At 47.1% G+C, this 18,523-nt stretch overlaps 1 protein-coding gene across 1 annotated transcript in view; it reads left to right on the top strand.

Moving 5' to 3' along the window:
• KIAA1549L (KIAA1549 like) overlaps window positions 1-18,523 on the top strand; it is a 305,396-nt gene that overhangs the window by 224,793 nt on the left and 62,080 nt on the right. The window contains exons 11-13 of the mRNA XM_058663193.1: window positions 2,527-2,690; window positions 9,380-9,564; window positions 13,568-13,695. Coding sequence (XP_058519176.1) covers window positions 2,527-2,690; window positions 9,380-9,564; window positions 13,568-13,695 — 477 coding nt within the window. The remainder of the gene's footprint in view (window positions 1-2,526; window positions 2,691-9,379; window positions 9,565-13,567; window positions 13,696-18,523) is intronic.

Genomic DNA, 18,523 nt, shown 5'->3' with positions numbered 1-18,523 from the left:
TTGAGGATGGGCAATTAAGAAGAGAACTGAGTCCTCACCTGTTGCTGGCCTGTGGAGTATCTCCACTGTGTGCACTCACCAGTTGCAGGCTCAGCTGCTTGAGACAGAGAGATAATCCCCAAGGTAAGCTAGAAATGTTCTCTTTTTCTTTTATTTGAAAAGTGCAGAGGCAGAGGGAGCTCCCATCTGCTCATTCACTCCCCAGATGCTGACAAAAGCCAGGACTGGGCCAAAGCTGAAACCAGGAGCTTGAAACTCAATCCAGGTCTCCTGTGTGGGAGCAGGGACCCAACTCCTTGAGCCATTGCCACTGCCTCCCACAGTCAGTATTAGTAAGAAGCTGGAATTTGGACTTGAACCCTAGCATGCTGATGGATAATGTAGGCATCTCAGCCATTAGGCTAGATGCTCGTTCCATGAAACACATGTCTGAATGAATTCCTTTGACTTCATTCCCTGTGACAGATACATGTGCGTGTGTTGGGTGGCAGTGGTCAGGGTAGGGATATGCATGCACACTCCCACCTATGTGTGCTGTTTATGTAGTGGTTTATTTCAGAAAAATAATTTCGTAAAAATGGCTAACCTCCCTGAGGTTCTGAAAACTGGGCAGACGAAGATCCCGTAGGCAAAGGGCCTTTCACAGTAGGTGCTCAGAACATCCGTCCTCCACTGAAAGTCTTGCAATTTAAACAGCCACTTGTTCCTTTTCCCCTCTGTACATGGCACTGGCCTTTTAGATCATTGTGCCAATGAGTATATTGGGTTTGGATGACTTTAGTTGACCTGACTTGAATATTGTTTGGACCATTAACATGAATTATTAATGTGCATAAGATAAATCTAGTCTCTCCTTATTGCAATAGAGGTGAAAGAATTTTACCTGCTGCATCAAGAAGAAACACTCCCACCGAAGCAGTGAGCCGGAGTGAAAACAGAGCACTTGATCATCTTAGTCTTGCTAATGAAATATGTGCATACTGATGTACATGCAGCTACACTTTACATTTTTCTCCCTCAGAATAGAATAGCCCAGCCAAAAGAGGCATATTGAAATTTCCCACAGAAGCTTTGAAAAATGTTAATGGCACAAAACTCATATAAATACCAAATTACTAAAAGCAGTAGCAATTATGTGTTTAATGTCAACAGAAGCACATTACCTAATGAGCTGTTTTCAGGAGTTAATAACGTGATTAATCATGGATTGATAAAACTGGTGGGGAGAAAAGCACTTTTATACTAATGGTATCCTAGGCTCCAGGGCAGCCAGGGATAAGCAGATCATTGGCTGAGGGTCCACTTGGAGTTGGAGATGGTTGAAGTCACAGAGGAAGGCTGGCTGGCTAGGCAGGTTCTTTGTGTGTGGCTGTTGGCAACGCCCACGTCGCCACGTACCCCAAGCCGAGCGGAGGGACTAGGGTTACAAAAAAGAACACGCGCAGAGCCAAGACAAGGCAACACGCAGTACACAGAATGCCGATCGATGACAGATTGATCTTTATTGCAACTCCAGGCTTTCTTTTATACTCTCCCTAGCTCCTCCCAGTGTTTATCCAGTCCTCAAGGGACCACCCTAAATCCTCGAGTTCCTCCCAGTAGTGGCCACCCTAAATCCCTTGAGTTCCTCCCAGTGTTTATCCAATCCTCTAGTGGCCACCCTAAATCCCTTGAGTTCCTCCCAGTGTTTATCCAATCCCTTGGTAGATAACTTGACAAGTAGGAAGCAGGAACTTGCGGTTAAGCCAGTGGCTAGATATATCAGGCCAAAATTGCTCATCCTGTTTCCCTCTGAGAAACAAGCTAAGCTGTGGAGTTAATCCTTGGGAGACCGGGGCCTGCATGTGGCATCTTGCAATAGGCTAACAGGCCAGAGCAATGATGAGGAGACCGGGTAGGGGGGACAGATTGGTAAGGGTTTGTAGAGATGGTGAGGACTTGGGTTCTTACTGTCGGCATGGCAGAAGCTCAGAAGCGTTTTGAACAGAGAAGTGTTGTCATGTGACTTTTGCCAAGCACACCCTGGCTGCTATGCTGTGACTGGACCACCAGGGACATGGGCAGTGTTTTGGGGCAGGGAGGCACTACAGAGATGCAGGTGGGTGAGAGGTGTTGGTAGCTTGGTGGAGCTGGTGACAGCCTGCTGATGCACCAGGCACTGGGTGAGCAGGAGAAAGATCATCCTCTTGTTAAGCCTGGAGTGTCCCCAAGCTTCCCAACCAGCTCTCATTGGGGAGCCCCATATACTCAACTTCCTTCCTTCTTCCTCTAAGTCATAGTGGAGATCGGCATTAATTGAGCACCTTCTGGGGACCACACTGAGACACCACTTGGTGATGGCCCCTCTTTACAGAGGAGGAAACTAAGGTGACCTGCCCGTAGTCACATAAAAATAGAAAAAAGTTTTCTGGCCTGGAATTGCTGCACCCTCTCATCTCTCAGTTGGGGCAGAAGGGGTCTGTCTGAGTCACTTTCCCCTTCCCTAGTGCTCCTTGTCAACGGCCCCTCTCTGGCTCTTTCTCACAGCCGTGGTGAAGAACCCGCCCAATAACCTGTGGATCATTGCTGCGGTGCTGGCGCCCATCGCCGTGGTCACGGTCATCATTATCATCATCACCGCCGTGCTCTGCAGGAAGAACAAGAATGACTTCAAGGCAGACACCATGATTAACCTGCCGCAGAGAGCCAAGGTGTGTGCAAGCGGTGGGGAGGGCTCGGGCCTCTTCCTGGCTTTGGAGGCTGTGGCTGGGGCCCTTAGAAACATGCTCCAGGTCCTCATTGAGAGAAGAAGTCTGTTCCTGTTATGATCAGAGCTAAGCCTGTCTGATGCTCTTAGTTTGCCCTCAAGTGCTCCCAGGTCTTCACAGGAGGCAACTGCCTAATCCATCCCTGAGAGGGAGTTCTGGGATTTTACAGATGAGAAAACAGAGGCACAGAAGATGTGGTTAGATGGGCTTGCAGGAAAAGTAACTCTTACACAATCCCATAGTTCTAAGTAGCAGAAGTGTTGGTGGAACCGGGGCTGCTACGGTCAGCATGTTTGTGTTCTCTGGATTCCTACATTGGGATTTGAACCCAGAGAGTGATAGTATGTGCAGGTGGGGCCTTGGCAGGGTAACAAGATCATCCTGGTGGAGATCTCAGGAATAGGATCTGTGCCCTTAGGAAAGAGACCCTAGAGAGCTCACTAGCTCTGAGGTAGGGGAGGAAACAGCAGCCACAGCCTGATAGAGTCCCCAGCCATGGTGGCCAATGAGTCTGGGGCTCTCAGCTGCTAGGCAGAGGAGGCGCATGGTCCTACTGTCTGTAAGCCACTCTGCCTATGGGAGTTTCAGTAGAGCAACCCAACCTGGCTTAGACACAGTGTCTTGGTTCTGCGGGAGATACTGGCTGCAGGCAGTCCTCTCTCAAGGCCACCGTGATGTACAAACCACAGACCCATGGCTGGGTGCTCATCAAACTCAAGGTCAGTGGTTCCCCTGACACTGGACATGGAGTCCGGTCCTCTCCCTGTGCCCCCATATCTCTACCTCAGGTGACTGGGCAGGAAATCCTGAAAGCTGGTTTTCCAGTCATGTAGCATGACTTCAATGATCTTCCCTCAGGGAAATAGACATGCTGTGATTCCCAGTGTTTAAATAATGCCTCACAATCTGCTGGGCTCAAGAGGTCTGGCACCTCATTTGTTTCATCACAGCAAGCCCTGGGAGGTAGGCTGTGGTCAGAGCAAGTTTCATCATCCTCATTTTGCATTGAACAGTCCTCAGGGAGAGACATCTTGGGATTTGTCCAAAGTCACACAAGCAACAGCAGGGGGTTGCCCAAGGCCCACATCAAAGTGAACATCTTCTGAATCCTGCAATGTGGCAGGTCGAATTCTCAACCAGCTCTGTGCAGCTCTGGCACATTCTCCATCCACCTGTGCATGAGTGAAACAGCAAATTACAACTCCCACGCACTTCCCACACCCTGGAATGCATGGCGGCCATGGAGACTGCTTTTGCTGTCTTGGTTCTTGATAGAACACCTTCCTTCTACAGAGAACTCAATGGATTTGTACTGCTTATTAAGTCTGTGCACCTGCTAGGAGCCACAGCTTGATTAGACACTGTCTGCTGAAAAAAAAAAAACAAATCCCAAAGAACATTGCTCTGTTTCTGTTGACACTAAGGCACCTGCTCCCACACACAACAGGATGTTGGTTCCAAGAAGGGTGGGTGGGAAGTGGTCCAAGCAGTGAGAGGTGAGACCATCCCAGAAGGCATCGTGTTTCCATCTCAGCTTAGTTTCAACATGAGCCTTTCAGATTTAACGAAGTACCACACTGTGATGGCAACCCAGTCTGGGAATGTCATACGGGCCATACTGAGGTTGCCAGGAGGATGTCAGTGTTGCAGATGAAAGCAAAATTTCATTCATCTGCTAAGAGGCATAGGGAAGCACCTGTTTCAGTAGACCTTCTGGCATGAAAACTGCCTGAAGCTGCAACAGATGAATGCTGGTGATTGTTGCTCCACTACCTGGTGCACTGTGCTTTCCTGATTGATGCTGGAGATCAAGCACATTTATGTTTTGTGAGATGTTTGGTATCACTTGCATGTGGTGACACTAATTGCTTTTCCCTTCTGTGAAGCTGGACTGCCCACTTTAATTTCCAAAACTCCTTTATCATAGGAAACCAGCAGGGTAGAACTGTCAGTCTCTTACCGTGGTGCTTCTTTCATTGCATCCCAGGGACACTGCAGGGTCCAGCAGAGGAGAGGGCCACCAGCGTCACTTTTCGAAGTCTGGCATGTTTGAGCAGAATGTGATAAATGCTGAGGGATGAGGCAGAATGAGAGTTAGCCAGCACCACCAGTCTCTAGGCTAGGAAGGTAGTCCCAGGACCATAGCTGTGTCTTTAGAATGTAGGCTATAAGTACCACAGGACCATCCTGGGGGACCTTTGTGAGACTCAAGTACAAACTTAGCATGCTAAGCACAGGAGGCAAATTTGGCTTTCCTGGGAACTAAGGTTAAGGTTTGGACACCTGCACCCTTGTTTAGAGACAAGGTACCTAGACAGGCCCTGTCACCACTGTTGTTAGCCGAGCTTCTGCAGGAAGAAAATCAAGAAAGTGATAAATACAAGAGAACCAGGTATCCTGAATTTTGTCTTCTCCTTCTTCCTACTTAAATTCTCTTTACTTTTCATATAGTTGAAAGGAACGTGGTTGCCTGGAATAGACGCCTTTAGTTAGTGCCCTGTCCAGATGTAGGATGGAGCTGGCAAGCCCTGAGGTAGTTAGCATGACCAAGTGCTCAGGGCAGGTCATTTGCTCCCCAGAAACAACTAACAGTTTCCTCTCTCCCACACATTGTCTCTGTGCCCTTGGGACAGTGTAACTTCTTTGTGGCTCAATACTCCCATCTGTAAAATAGGGAGAATAGTATTCACAGATATTGTGAGGGATAAGTCACTTAACAAGAAAAATTGCTTCTGAGTTGTATGCAAGTTGACTTTTCTTGTTAACACATGTTTTTTTCCTTAGAGTCCTTGGCAATGTGTCTACCTTTGAAATGACTGCAGATATTTTGACTTAATACTTTTATACAACCTGTTGAAGCTATTATAAGTAGATATGTTGCGATGTGTCAGAGGGCTTGGGAATCACTAGTGTATGTTCAATGGAGCTACACTAATGCCAGGTCATGTTCAAGTTGAAGGTTGAAAGACTGCTCCCCTAGAATAAGTGGCTAGTTTTGAGTCTTTTACTCCTTACCTATGTGATCTTGGGCAAGTCACTGAACTCTCTGAGTCTTCAATTTCTGACTTGTAAAGGAAGTGATGTTTGCCCTGATTCCCTCAAGGGTTTCCTGTGAAGGTAATATAAGGTGTCAGTGTTTTCTGCCCTAACCACCATACACACACACAGGTTCTTGAGATCAACCTATTAAACTTGTCCTTTTAATAACATGTTTTATTATTTATTTGAAAGGGAACCCCCAACTGTTCACTCCCCAAATGACCACAACAGCCAGGGGCTGGGCAGGCTGAAACCAGGAACCAGGATCTCCATCTGGGTCTCCCAAGTGGGTTTCAGGGGCTCAGATCCCTTGGACATCCTCTGTGGACTTCCCAGGCACATTATCAGGTAGCTAGATTGGAAGTGGGCAGCCACACTCAAACTGGTACTCCAACATGGGATGCCAGCATCATAATCAGTGGTTTAATGTGCTGCACCACAGTGCTGTCCTCCAATTTTTTTTTAAGATTTGTTTCAAAGTTTGAGTTTAAGGGGAATGGCCTTCTGTCTTCTGGTTCACTCCCAAGGTGGCCCCAAAGGCTAGGGCAGAGGCTAAAGCCAAGAGCTTTATCCAGATCTCCATAGATCATCCTCCATAGATCATTCCAGGTCATTTGAAGGGAGCTGGATAGGAGATGAAGCTGCTGGGACACAAATGGATGGCCATACTGGATGCCAGTGCCATAGGCAGTGGCCCCAGCTTTACTTGCTAGGCTCCCAACACCGGCCCCAGTTTGTTATTTCTTAATGTCTCTCTGCATACTCATCATGGAGTCAGTCACTTAAAGTATGCAGTGGATAATTTCAACCTAGTGTGAAGGGTGAGGGGTCAGATCCAGCGAGAGTGGAGATGCAAGTCAGCTGGTCCCCATCATTAGGGCCCTGGGCAGTCTTAGCTATGACTGGAGACTCGCAGTCCTCACAGGCCAGCCAGACATCTCAACACAGAAGCCAGGACAACCATGGTAGGAGAAGCCCAACCAAGATGACAACTGCAGAAGGAAAGGAGGCCCTGTTGGATGAATCACCTAAGCAGTGCTCTGGGTCCCACAGTGCTGGCTTCCGATGCTGGCTGCACCCCAAACCAGTTATGTGAGCCCAAGTAAATTGCTTAACCTCTCTAAATCAGTTTGTTCATTAGTCAAATGGAGATTCATAATAATGCCCTCTGCCTTGAACTACAGCAAGGCTGCAGTGACATAATTTAGGTAGTGTGCTTAGTACTATACTAGTAACATTAAGTAAGGGTGAAACAGGGAGCTCCTCAATGGTGGGGAGCAGTTACAAGTCAGTACCAAGCACAGAGCCTGGCACAACCCTGACTAGGGTAGTAATGGGCATGGAGATGTGACAGAAAGCATGCCAAGAGAAGATGACATTGGGCCAGTGGGTTCAACTGGAGCATGAAAGTCCGTGTTGGATGCCTTGTCAAAGAGAGTAGGTACCATGAAGCACTCTAGATTGGGGTGTGATGTGACCAGATGTGGCTTTAAGCTAGATCATGTCAGAGGCTTGCCCAGGGTGGGCTTGGAGAGGGGCAGAAAGGAAACAACAAGACCAAAGCAGAAGACTAGGAAACTGAACTTAGGGAGAAAAAGTCAGGTGCCAGAAACTCTCCAGGAGTTGAATCCAACTGGTAACCAGTTGTTTGGTTGCAGAAGGAGAAGACAGTGTAAGGTTCCAGAGATGTTATCCAGTCACTGAACACTCCATTCTGTTCCAGGCAGCGCCAAAGAGGGGGGGAGGGAAGAGAAGATTCAGTCTTCCCTTAGCAAACACATTTCAAAAACTCCACCCCAGATCCTGGCACCAGAATGTCACTGGGCACCACCTGGGTCAGAGTTGGGGGACTGGTGACACTTCCCAGCGTGACTTTCCTGGAGACTTAGGGAAGTCGTTGGAGATAACCTGTCACAGAGCAGCTTGGTGGACTGAGCAGTGAAGCCCCATCTAATTCTCAGACGCAGTGGTTGATTTGACAGACAGGTGGGTCACAGCTTCCTGCTGTGAGTTGTCAAATCTGACTGAAGCCTTCCTGTCACATCTCTTGGCTGAGTTAATTACCAGAGGAAGAGCTTCTGATCACATGATGTTTCCATGACTTCTAAATGGCGGGTATAGAGATTCACCCTAGATTTTTTCAAATAGTCCCTGAAAGGAACCAGTGCAATGGCACAGCAGGCTAATCTTCCACTCTGTGGTACTGGAATCCCATGTGGGCACTGGTTCATGTCCTTACTGCTCCAATTCCCATGCAGATCCCTGCTTGTGGCCTAGGAAGGCAGTGGAGGATGGCCTAAAGCCTTGGAACCCTGTACCCATATAGGAGACCCGGTAGAAGTTCCTGGCTCATGGCTTCAGATCATCTCAGCTCCAGCTGCTACAGCCATTTGGGGGAGTGAATCAGTGGGTGAAACACCTTGCTACCTCTCCTCCTCTCTCTGTAAAAAAAAAAAAAATTAAGTCCTTAATGTCCATTTCACCTAGACTGATTTAGGAGGAAGGCAAGTAGTGAGATGTGAGATTGACTGAATGTTTACTGTGTGCTAGGCACTAAGTTAAATGCTGCACTTGTGTAGCCCTGGCAGCATGCCCCAGAGGGTGGCCAGACACCCCTCTCACATCCATGTACAATCTATCTCCAGTTGGCGGATGGAGAAATCGAGTTGCAGAGTGATTGTAGTTTACCCATGGCTACCTCGCTGCTTGATGGAGTCAGGATTGGAATCCAGGCAAGGTGCCACTCTGAACCACCACACTGTCCTGCCTCTAGTCTGTGTTGTCTGCTCCGGGGCATGAAGCAGGATCGGCACTCCCCAGGAACTGTTTAAACACGCCTCTCTTGGGTGGTTTTTATCACCCCCCTAATAAGATGCATACTGACTATTGCTCACAGTTGCCTGATTCGCGGGGGATTTCAGACACCATGTGGTAAAAACCTGCTAACTTCCAAAAAAATGAGTTATAAGACAGCCACTCTGCTCACAGGAGATGTTGGATTAAAGAGTGAAGCAATAGATTCCATTTCATTATTAAGGACCTTACTGCTTCCCATTGATAGTACACCCCCGTTTTCAGATCTGTGATCCACCCGAGGGTAATGGAGGTGAAGTGTGTAAGATTACCCTTCCTCCCGAGGTGCAAAAACACGTTCAGCGTTCTAGTGACTTGGTTTTACACCTAAGACTAAATGAGAGTGGAATTAAGGAGTAAATAAATACTTCTAGGCAGGAGATTATATAAGATCTGCCTAATATGTGCCAATTAGGAGTTCTTTCCAACTAGCAATAGCCATTGGCTTAAAATAAATGGTTTGACATCTTCAAAAGAAGTTTCTTCTCACACTCTTGTGTTTGTGTTCTTGTTTTCACTCTTGTATTTCTAGTTTTACTCATAGACATTCTGTAGCGAGGTAGAATTACAGTGTTCATACAGGTTCTGATTTTGCAGAGGCAGAAGCGATGGGGGCCGGGGTTAACTCACCAGCAAGCTACCAGGCGCCCTGTCACCTGCACACTGCTGCCTGACTTTTCTCGGCCCAACCCAGGAGTCAAACTCCTGGGGCAATGACCGCAGTCTGTCCCCTTTTGCAGCCTGTACAGGGCTTCGATTATGCCAAGCAGCACCTGGGCCAGCAAGGGGCGGATGAGGAGGTCATTCCTGTGACGCAGGAGACGGTCGTCCTCCCGCTGCCCGTGAGAGATGCTCCTCAGGAGAGAGACGTCGCTCAGGACGGGAGCACCATCAAGACAGCCAAGTCCACGGAAACCAGAAAGAGGTAGGCACGCAGCCAACTTCTGCCTCTTCGTGTCAGTGAGAGAAATAATTGATGCAGCCCTCTGGTTAATTCCACTGCTCTCTTAAAAAATTCCCCTTCATGCTTGTTTTGAATACTTGAGAAGGAGAGTAAGGGAGGCGATGAGAATGCCAATAGCTGCTTCACAGGAGCCACCTTTTGTAAGCTTTTGTCTCTGATCTATCACCACAGCAGGGGTTCAGCTCTTACATTTATTGTAACACATTTGGCACTGTTGCCATGCCCATATTCTTCCTATAAAAGCAGCGCTTTTGATTTGGCCTGATTGAATTGATCTGGCAGTTTCTTCGAGAGTTTCTGTTTTCAGGCAAAAATCATTTTATTGGATTTTCACTTTGAACAGAGCACATAGATAGGCATTAGGAGTAGTGACAAAAGGATGTGTAACATTGATTCCAGACCCCAGGTCCTTGGGACACAGGGGTGAGATAATATGGTGTGTGCAGTTTGCAGGGGAGTCAGAGCCAAGCGTTGGGGAGGAAAGGAGAAAAAGTGAATTCTGACCATGCAAAGCATCAGAGGTGTGTGGGGGAGGCTGTGCCTTACAGGGTGAGTAGGATCTGAGCAGGTGGGATGAACTCCAGGCATGTCTTCTACATGTGGATGAGAAGAGGGGCAGGCCTGTTCTCTTACTAATGCTGACCCTGAAGTTGAGAGTTCCTAATGGATGGGGCAGAGAGAAGGGTGAACTGGAAGATGGATTAAAACTATGGAGGGTCTTGACTGCCAGGCCAAGGTATCTGACTTTTATTCTCTGGATCATGGTAAACCACTGAAGGTTCCTTTGGAAGACTGTGATGCCCAGCCTGTATTTTAGGAGGACAGTTATGATGGCAGTGTGGATGAAAGTTAGGTTAGAGGCCAAGAGACTGATGCTAAGCACTTTGTAACAGCCTCATGTTGGGTAAAGAACCCCACAGCAGGTCTTGTTGGCTGCTAAGCCGGCACACTCATTACCATTTCCCTCTCCCTTGCCTACTAGCACTGTAGGGGTTGGAAGAGCTTCATCCTCCCTGCCTCCCTCTCACTTCCCCCAGTACAGATGAGTTGCTCTTTATCAACCTCTAGGGACACAGCAGCAAACAGGACACTTTCTGTTCCTGTGGAGCTTCTAATCAGGGGGGGGGAAACAGTTAAAATCTGTCCATTTCTAAGTCAGGTGGCAATGTATACAAAGAAAAGAAACAAAACACAAGAAGGGGATAGAGAGATAGCAAGGGGGATGTAGTACTTTTTTTTTTAAGATGGGAACCAGAGAGACCTATTTGATAAGGGGATATTCGAGAAAGCCCTGATTGAAATGAGGTATAAGCCATGTGACTGTCTATGGGATGAATGTTCCAAGCAGATGAAACAGAAACCCAGAGGAGGTAGCTTGTTGGCGTGCTGAAGAAACAAGGAAGCCAACGTGAATTGGTGGCAAGTGAGTCAGGGAAGCTGCCTGAGGTTGGTCTTATTAGGTTTTATAGACCAAAGATAGGACTTGGCATTTTATTGAGAATAAAGATTGGAAGTCACTGGAAGGTTTTGAGAAGAGCAAGGATGTGATGTGATTTGTACATACAAAAGCATAATGTTGCCACTATGTGGGAAATAGGTGGTGGGTTTGCAGAGGAGAAGCAGCAAGACCCACAGGATGCTATTGCTGTCGTCCTCGTGGGAGCTGGTGTATGGGCAGTGGTGTGAGAGTGTGAGAGTGTGAGAGGTGCTGGCTGAGTGCTCGAAGGGTTCTGAAGGAAGAACTGACATAATTTGCTGACAGGTTTTTGCAGGTTTCTGGAACAGAGGAGACAATTAGAGAAGTTTTAGGGAGTGATCAGGAGTTTGAATGTGAATGTGCTACACCTGAAATGTGCATGAGCTATGTGATGGGAGATGCTGTGAACTCATTACCTTAGGAGTCTGGGGACCATACAATGATTGCTTTATAAATGCTTTTATCCAGTAAGTGGACACACACACACAAACACACACACACCCTACCTCATGCCTTGGTTCTGATCAGAAGTTTCTGAGTAGATGACTCCACAGAAAAGGAAACTTGTAGACTGATGCACAGAACAAAGCAGAGTAAGGTTTTCTCTGTGGAAATCTGCTCATTGGCACCTTCCTCAGAACAGGAGGAACAGCCAGAAAACTGGAAATGGAAAAAGGAAAAGGTCTGAAAATGCTGCAAAAGCCATTAAGCATTTTAGGGATGTAAATTGAGTTACAGAAAGCCATTTCCTTCCTCTCCCATGCCCCCCCCCTTTTTTTTTCCATTTTGGACCTAAATAAAAGCCCTTTTTAGTCCTAATAAAGCCGGTTGGGAAAGCAGGTACCATTAACCAGGAGATTCTGAAATCAGTCCAAGAGCATAAGTCTTTTCTGTGTAGGTGTTTTGGTGCACCCAGCACTCAGCAATCAAATAGCTGTTGGGTAAATAAATAATGTGTATTAAATACACTAATGCTTGTTGCTTTAAACCATATCATTTCTATCACTGCTTTTATGGGATGTTTAATAGTCTTGTGGTTAAAGAGATTTGTGGCCAACTGTATTAGGAGATGCTAGATGAAGTAAACCTAGATGAGTCTCTTTATGATAAATCTGGTCAGATCTTTTTATAATGCTAATGCTTGCTAAGACTCTCCAAAGAGGAACACAGTGCATGTGTCCCAGCCTTGTTCTTGTCTGTGGGACTTGAACAAGGAGCCTTCCCCTGGCTGTAATGGTCCATGGAAGCCTCTTGGTGCGTGTATCCGCACTGTCCTTGTTCAGGAGTAAGAAGGAGTAGGAAGAGGAGCCTCCACTTCAGTCACCACTTATCTACTGGTCAAGTGTGTTATTTTCATCAGCTTCCATCAGAGGAGCTGCATGTCCTTCTCTTCTAAGTTCAGACAACTGACAATAGAAGGATTAGAGGCCCCACTTTGGTGCCTCCTGATTGTCTTCTGCAGAAGACACAGTTGGCCGTTGCATTTAGTACATCTCATGTGGATACCACCAGAGGCTTTGGATGGGGGGCAGCTGCAGCTCTCCAGAGTCCAGCTCCCACAAAATTCTAGAAGACAAGAGTCCAGCCCCAAGGAAGGCAAGGAGGATTTGAAGCTGCCCTCCTCCAGGGTTCACCACAGCAAGAGAGCAAAGCAGAGGTGCTAATGGTGTGTCAGCCAGGCAATCCTGGCTTCCCACTGACCTGCCACTTCCCAGCTCCTGCCATGAGCTTTCCAGTCCTCCCCTGCTGAACAGGGCTGGCACTCTCCAGTTTGTGGGCTGCAGGACTCACTGATGAATGGCATTGAAAGCACTCAACCTGACACGGCCCTCAGGACATAATAGGTACTCCTGCTGGGAGCTCTCGGAGGACATGAAGTAGTGTCCTTGGTGTCTGTAGACATCTGTACCTTGTGCAGTGCCCAGAGTAAATAAATAGCCCAACCGGGTTGTTTCAAACTACAAATGGATAGTAATGACAGTGGATGCAAGTGTGTGTGTGTGTGTGTGTGCGTGCGCACGTGTGTGTGTGTGACACAGTGAAGACTCCAGCAATAGAGTAACTCAGTTTTCAGTAGTCAAGGTCTGTGTCAACAAAGAGAATGGCCAGAGGGAACTGTGTTCCACATGTGTGGCTGAAGGTGCCTGTGGAATTCACAGTGATAGTAACCCACGTGCTGTGTGGTGAGAAGAGGGCATGCCACCACAGGCTGTCACTGGGGTGGTGGTGGGGAGACAGACACTGAGGGGCTGCACTGACTTGACTGTCTGCAGAGGAGAGTGGCCCTGGTGAATTGCACTTGGGTACATGCAACTGCTTAACCGTGTGGGAGAGTGGGTGGTTTGGTTTCCTTCGTCTGTGTCATTCTTCTTTGTCAACAGGACTGGAACGAAAGGCTAGAGACGAGCTGTGCAAACAAAATAACCTTGAGAGGAAGCTGCTTCTGCCCAAACTTACCAGCTCCCCTGTTGCTATGGTTACCTCCAGCAGGTCGCCCAGTGAGAATGGCTCTGTTGCCAGCAACGAATCAGGGAAGCCCAGCTCAGGGAGACGCTCACCCCAGAATGTCATGGCCCAGCAGAAAGTGACAAAGGAGGAGGCAAGGAAGAGAAATGGTGAGAAACTTTTCCACCCTACCCCACCCCGAACCCTCCCATGCATGTATTCACACCCACACACCAGGGCAGGTGTTGGCTGCACAGCTTGGGTCATCACCTGACACCTTTCTCTTCTTTTGCCCACCTGTGCTTGGAGAATCTTTCCTTAGAAAAACCTTTGACAGAACAAATCAATGTTTGTTTAGTGCTTTTTCTAATTCCTAGGTGCACCCATGTGGTTCCCAGCACTGCCCCTACGCAGGCACCAGGCCTCTTGGATGTGGCTTGGCTTGGAGGTTTCCCTCATTTTCTTACCCTGACCGCACCCCCGTAATCATACACCCCACACCGTAAGGCTCAGTCAGTCCATGCCTCTGACTCCTGGTGTTGTAATTCCACCTCTTCCAGAAAAAAAAAAAAAGTCATTATTAAAAATTACTATTAAAAACATTAGTTATGCTTTCTGCTCATTTCTCTAGAATGTGGCTTCTCTTTCAGATCTCTGCCCTCCTTTGTAAAGGTGGAGGTTTGGGTTCGTCTCTCCGTTGTCTTGGCTCCCTTATTGTGTTGTAGTTTTCACCTGTTGGGCTGCACCAGGCCACGCCCCCTCTTCTTGATCCCTGCTTCCCATCCACCCACTTCTCCATGCAGTCGCAGTCCCTACTGTGTGACGCTGGATCCCTGGAGCTCAGAATTCATGTAGCCATGCAGCTTTGATTTCTAATGAGGGGAGAATTTCTTCTAGATTTCAAAGGGCTGTCAGTGGAGCCAGACAGAAACGCCAGGCGGAAAGAGAGCAACCTGGTGCTGTGGTGAACCGTGCTTCCCTTTTACGGGGGCTTGATGTGGTGTAGTCCAGGGACTGTCTCTGGAAGCTAATGCCAGAATACTCTTGTTTTCAGATGCTACTTACATCTTTCTTTGTCCTCTGACCACAAAAGAAAAAAAAAAAAAAAGAAGAAGAAGAAGGAAAACAAAGAAGTCAGGACACATGGATTTGTTTCTTCTGGGAAAATGTCCCTGGTGTCATCTCCAGCTATTATATAACTCACTTGTTTCAACTGTCATACCCACCCAGACCCTGACTGTTTTCCCTCGCCTAGGTTCAGCTAGCCCTGGAACACAGTGCCTGTACAGTTCAACTAGTGTGAGGGCATTACAGGTGGGATTATCCTGGATGCTCTCTGTACCTGGGGCCATGGGAAATCCTGCCACCAGCTCTGTGCCAAACAAGCACACAACCCATCCTGGGAACTCTGGAACTTGGGATGGAGTACTGGGATTTGACCACTTTCTTCTCTTTGCCAGGGCAAGGTGCTGAGGAACATGGGAGGGGGAAGCTGGGTTATGGCAGACGCAGTGGACACCCAAGCCACAAGGGAAGAGTGTTTTCACTAAGTGCAGTTCTGCACCCCACACCACAGGGCTCTGCACCCTCAGGGTTAAGCAGCCTTCTGTACTGAACATGGACAGACTTCATGGATTCATTTTCTTTTTTATCTGAAAGGCAGAGAGACAGAGATCTTCCATCTGCTGGTTCATTCCCAAATGCCCACAACAGGCAAGCTGAGCCAGGAGCCTAGGGCTCAGTCTGCATCACACACATGAATGGCAAGGACCCACGTACTTTAGCTATCACCTGCCATCTCCTGGTGGATGTGGGAACAGGAAGCTGGAGCAGAAGCAGAGCAGCCAAGTCTTGAACCAGGCACTTTGTTACTAGATGGGAGCATCTAAGTAGTATTTTAAGCATTGCTACAAGCCTACCCCATGCAGACTTCTTTTTTCCCTTGTTATGATTCCCTAAACAATACAGTGTAAGCAATTATTTATATAGTCTGAGCATTCTAGAGATGATTTAAAGTATATGGGATGATATACTTAGGCTATATATGAACACTGTCATTTTGTATAAGGTACTTGGGCATCCACAGATTTTGTTATCTACAGGGGTGTGGAGCCAGTCCCTCATGGATACTTGGGATACACACAAGCTCCCAGGGCGTCACTTCCAGCAAGGTGGCACTGTACACTGTCCCACCTCTGCCTCTCCCATCACTGTCTATCCCACACCACCCCCACCCCCAGTTCCTTTCCTTCCTTCATGTTCTTCCTGAAAATTGATACATCCAAGTCAAAAACTGCCTACCCTTGCCCATCCCACTCCTCAGATGACCTGAATAACCCTATGTGCGTCTGTCTCTGACCTTTTTGCTGTGCACTGGACAACATACATCTTTGTTTTTGCTGTACGGTTTGGAATCAATGTGCATATTGTTTCGTGTCCTTTAACTTGCTTAATAATCTGACTTATACAAACTCCTCTGTCAGTCAATCGACATTTATAAAATGATACCCTTCCAGCTCCCCTGTACTTGACTCAGAGAAGACCAAAGTGTGTACCAGCTCCTGACCTGAGCACTCCCCGTCCAGCTGAGGGATCTCTGACCTCTCAGTGTCCCTGCAGACCTTCATGGCCTGATTTGCCTTCTTTGATGCCTCCTTCTTCTGCTTGGGTGGCTTTCATTATTTAAGTATGAGATTCCAAAGTAGGAGCACACAGGCACATCAGTAGGGTGTAATTACTGTCTCGGGTTAAGGTTTTAATTTATTTTATGAAAAAAAAGAAAACAGCATTTCCAGGATTAGAGTGCTTGCTTAGATATATTTTAGATTTTTTTCCAAATGTAAACTCAGTGGCTGCTCGTGTCTGGTTTACCAGCTTCCCTTCAGTGAGGTTGGGTTTGAAATTTTCAAATAGAACCAAGGGGTTCAAGTCATTGCATATTAAATTCAGTTGATGGGGAAGCACAATAGAATTCTAGGAGAGGCCATCCATGAAATCTACACTGGTCTTTTTTCACTCAAAGGGCTATCTTTTATCATAATACTAGATGAGAGTTAGCCAGTAAAATCAATAGTGTGTTTTATTGGATCGGAAGATGCATGGAAGGAAGGAAGGAAGGGGCGGAGGGAGGAAGAGGAGGAAGGAGGGAGAGAAGGAGGAAGAGAAAGAAAAGGGAAAAAAAGAAGGAAAATAATTTCAAGGAGAAAGCAAAAAAGATATATTTTCATCAGCTTGCCAGCATGCAGAAAGTGAGGTTGTGATCTCTGAGAATAGATGTGATGATGCTGTTGGCATGGAATAGGAGAATGCTGTCGTTTTATGGCCTGGTAGTTTAGAGACCCAGGGTTACAAAGGTTAATTAATAAATGTGAATATGCTGGGCTGCCATTCTAAAACTTCTTGTTTTCCACCAAGTGCATCATCTGTTGCTGCTAGCAGTCTGTAAGACATGATGTTTTCTACATGCATATGTTGTGGGGCGATGCCTGTCGGAGCGCCCTGAGGGCCAGTGGCACTGCTTGCAGAGTGTTGTCTCGCAGCTTTCATGCAGATGTCAGAAGCAGGGAGTGCACAGGAGGAGTGTTTTCTGTTTCAAATAGGAGGGCTCTCCTCTTTTATCTCACATGGGAAGGAATGAAAGTTCCCTTTCCAGCTCGACTTCCTGCAGTTAAGGCCAACAGCACAAATAAGGCACAAGGAGATGTGAGACGGTTGGGTAGGGACGGCCACTAAGATGGCCTGGTGAATTCCAGGACCCTTCCACGGCTTCACTGTGGCTCTTGACTTTAACATTCTCCTTTACTTTTTTTTTGTAGCGACTGATTATGCATTAAAAATTCGCAAGAACCTATTGTACTCATACAACATTTCAGTGTGTTCATATTTAATGTTTCTTCATGTAGTTTTGGTGGGGAGAAGATAACTCTTTCCTCTTAAAAATGCCTAAAGGAAATGTGTAAGCATGAATACTTGTATGACTTTCTTTTTTTTTTTTTTTGGACAGTGAAGAGGCCCAAGAACTGTGGCTTGTTCAGTTTTTTGCTGCTTTCTTCTTACCCTGCCTTAGTTATGCCGCTGCTCTTACCCTGGCCACGGAAGTGGGAGATGAATATACTAAACCCAGAAGCAGTGATAATACTAAGGAACAGGTGTTCACTCAAAGGTTTAGCGATTAGCAGGACTGTAAGTTCTAAATGGTTACTTCCTCTGCAGGTACCAATCACATCTGTTTTACTAAGGAAAGTCAAGTCACTCAATCATTAATTCCTCAGTTGGACAAATCCTTGCTGAGGGCCAACTGCCTGGGAGACATTGTTAAAAAGCAATAGGCATGAGCTTTTACAAAGATGGAAAGAAAGGAGCTTTCATCATAGTGCAGACTGAGGGCTGACTGGAAGACAGCCCAGCAATCAGTGGTCATTCAAAGTTAGGAAGAAAACTCAGCAGAGTGGTAAGCAGGCTAGTGCAGGTGGTAGCGAGGGAATTTTGTTTTCAAGCTGCAGCTTGAAAAAGTAAAGAGGAACTGGGCAGGTAAAGATGTGTGGAGAGGGTGTTCTGAGCAGAGGAGAGAGCTCACACCATACTCCTGGCAGACTCTAGAAGACCACTGAGGCCAGAGCAGGGAGTGAAAGTGGAGAGGGGGAAAATGAGCTCAGCGAAGCAGCCAGCACCCAGCCCCACCAATGAACCTTGTAGGGAAACATCTGGATTTACGCTGAGAGAGATAAGATGAAAGATCCTGAGGGTTCTGATCAGAGGGGGAATGTAATTAAGCTGCCCTGGAAAAAACACCCCCTAACGCATATAGTAGAGGATGTCTTTTAGGGGTTGGAGGACAAATATAGCAGGCGCGTAAGTTGCTATCACATAACAATGACCCCAACACCCAACAACCTAAAACGACAATCTCCACTTCTCACTCCACCTCGTGTCTGTAGAGGTGAGAGTTTGGGAGTGGCCTAGCTGGATGATTCTGGTTACCATCTTACGTTAGGTCAC

The sequence above is a fragment of the Ochotona princeps genome, chromosome 4 (genome assembly GCF_030435755.1).
Source record: "Ochotona princeps isolate mOchPri1 chromosome 4, mOchPri1.hap1, whole genome shotgun sequence".
NCBI classification, from domain to species: domain Eukaryota; kingdom Metazoa; phylum Chordata; class Mammalia; order Lagomorpha; family Ochotonidae; genus Ochotona; species Ochotona princeps.
The sequence above is the reverse complement of the archived record's forward strand: the minus strand, read 5'-3'. Positions and strand labels throughout refer to the sequence as shown.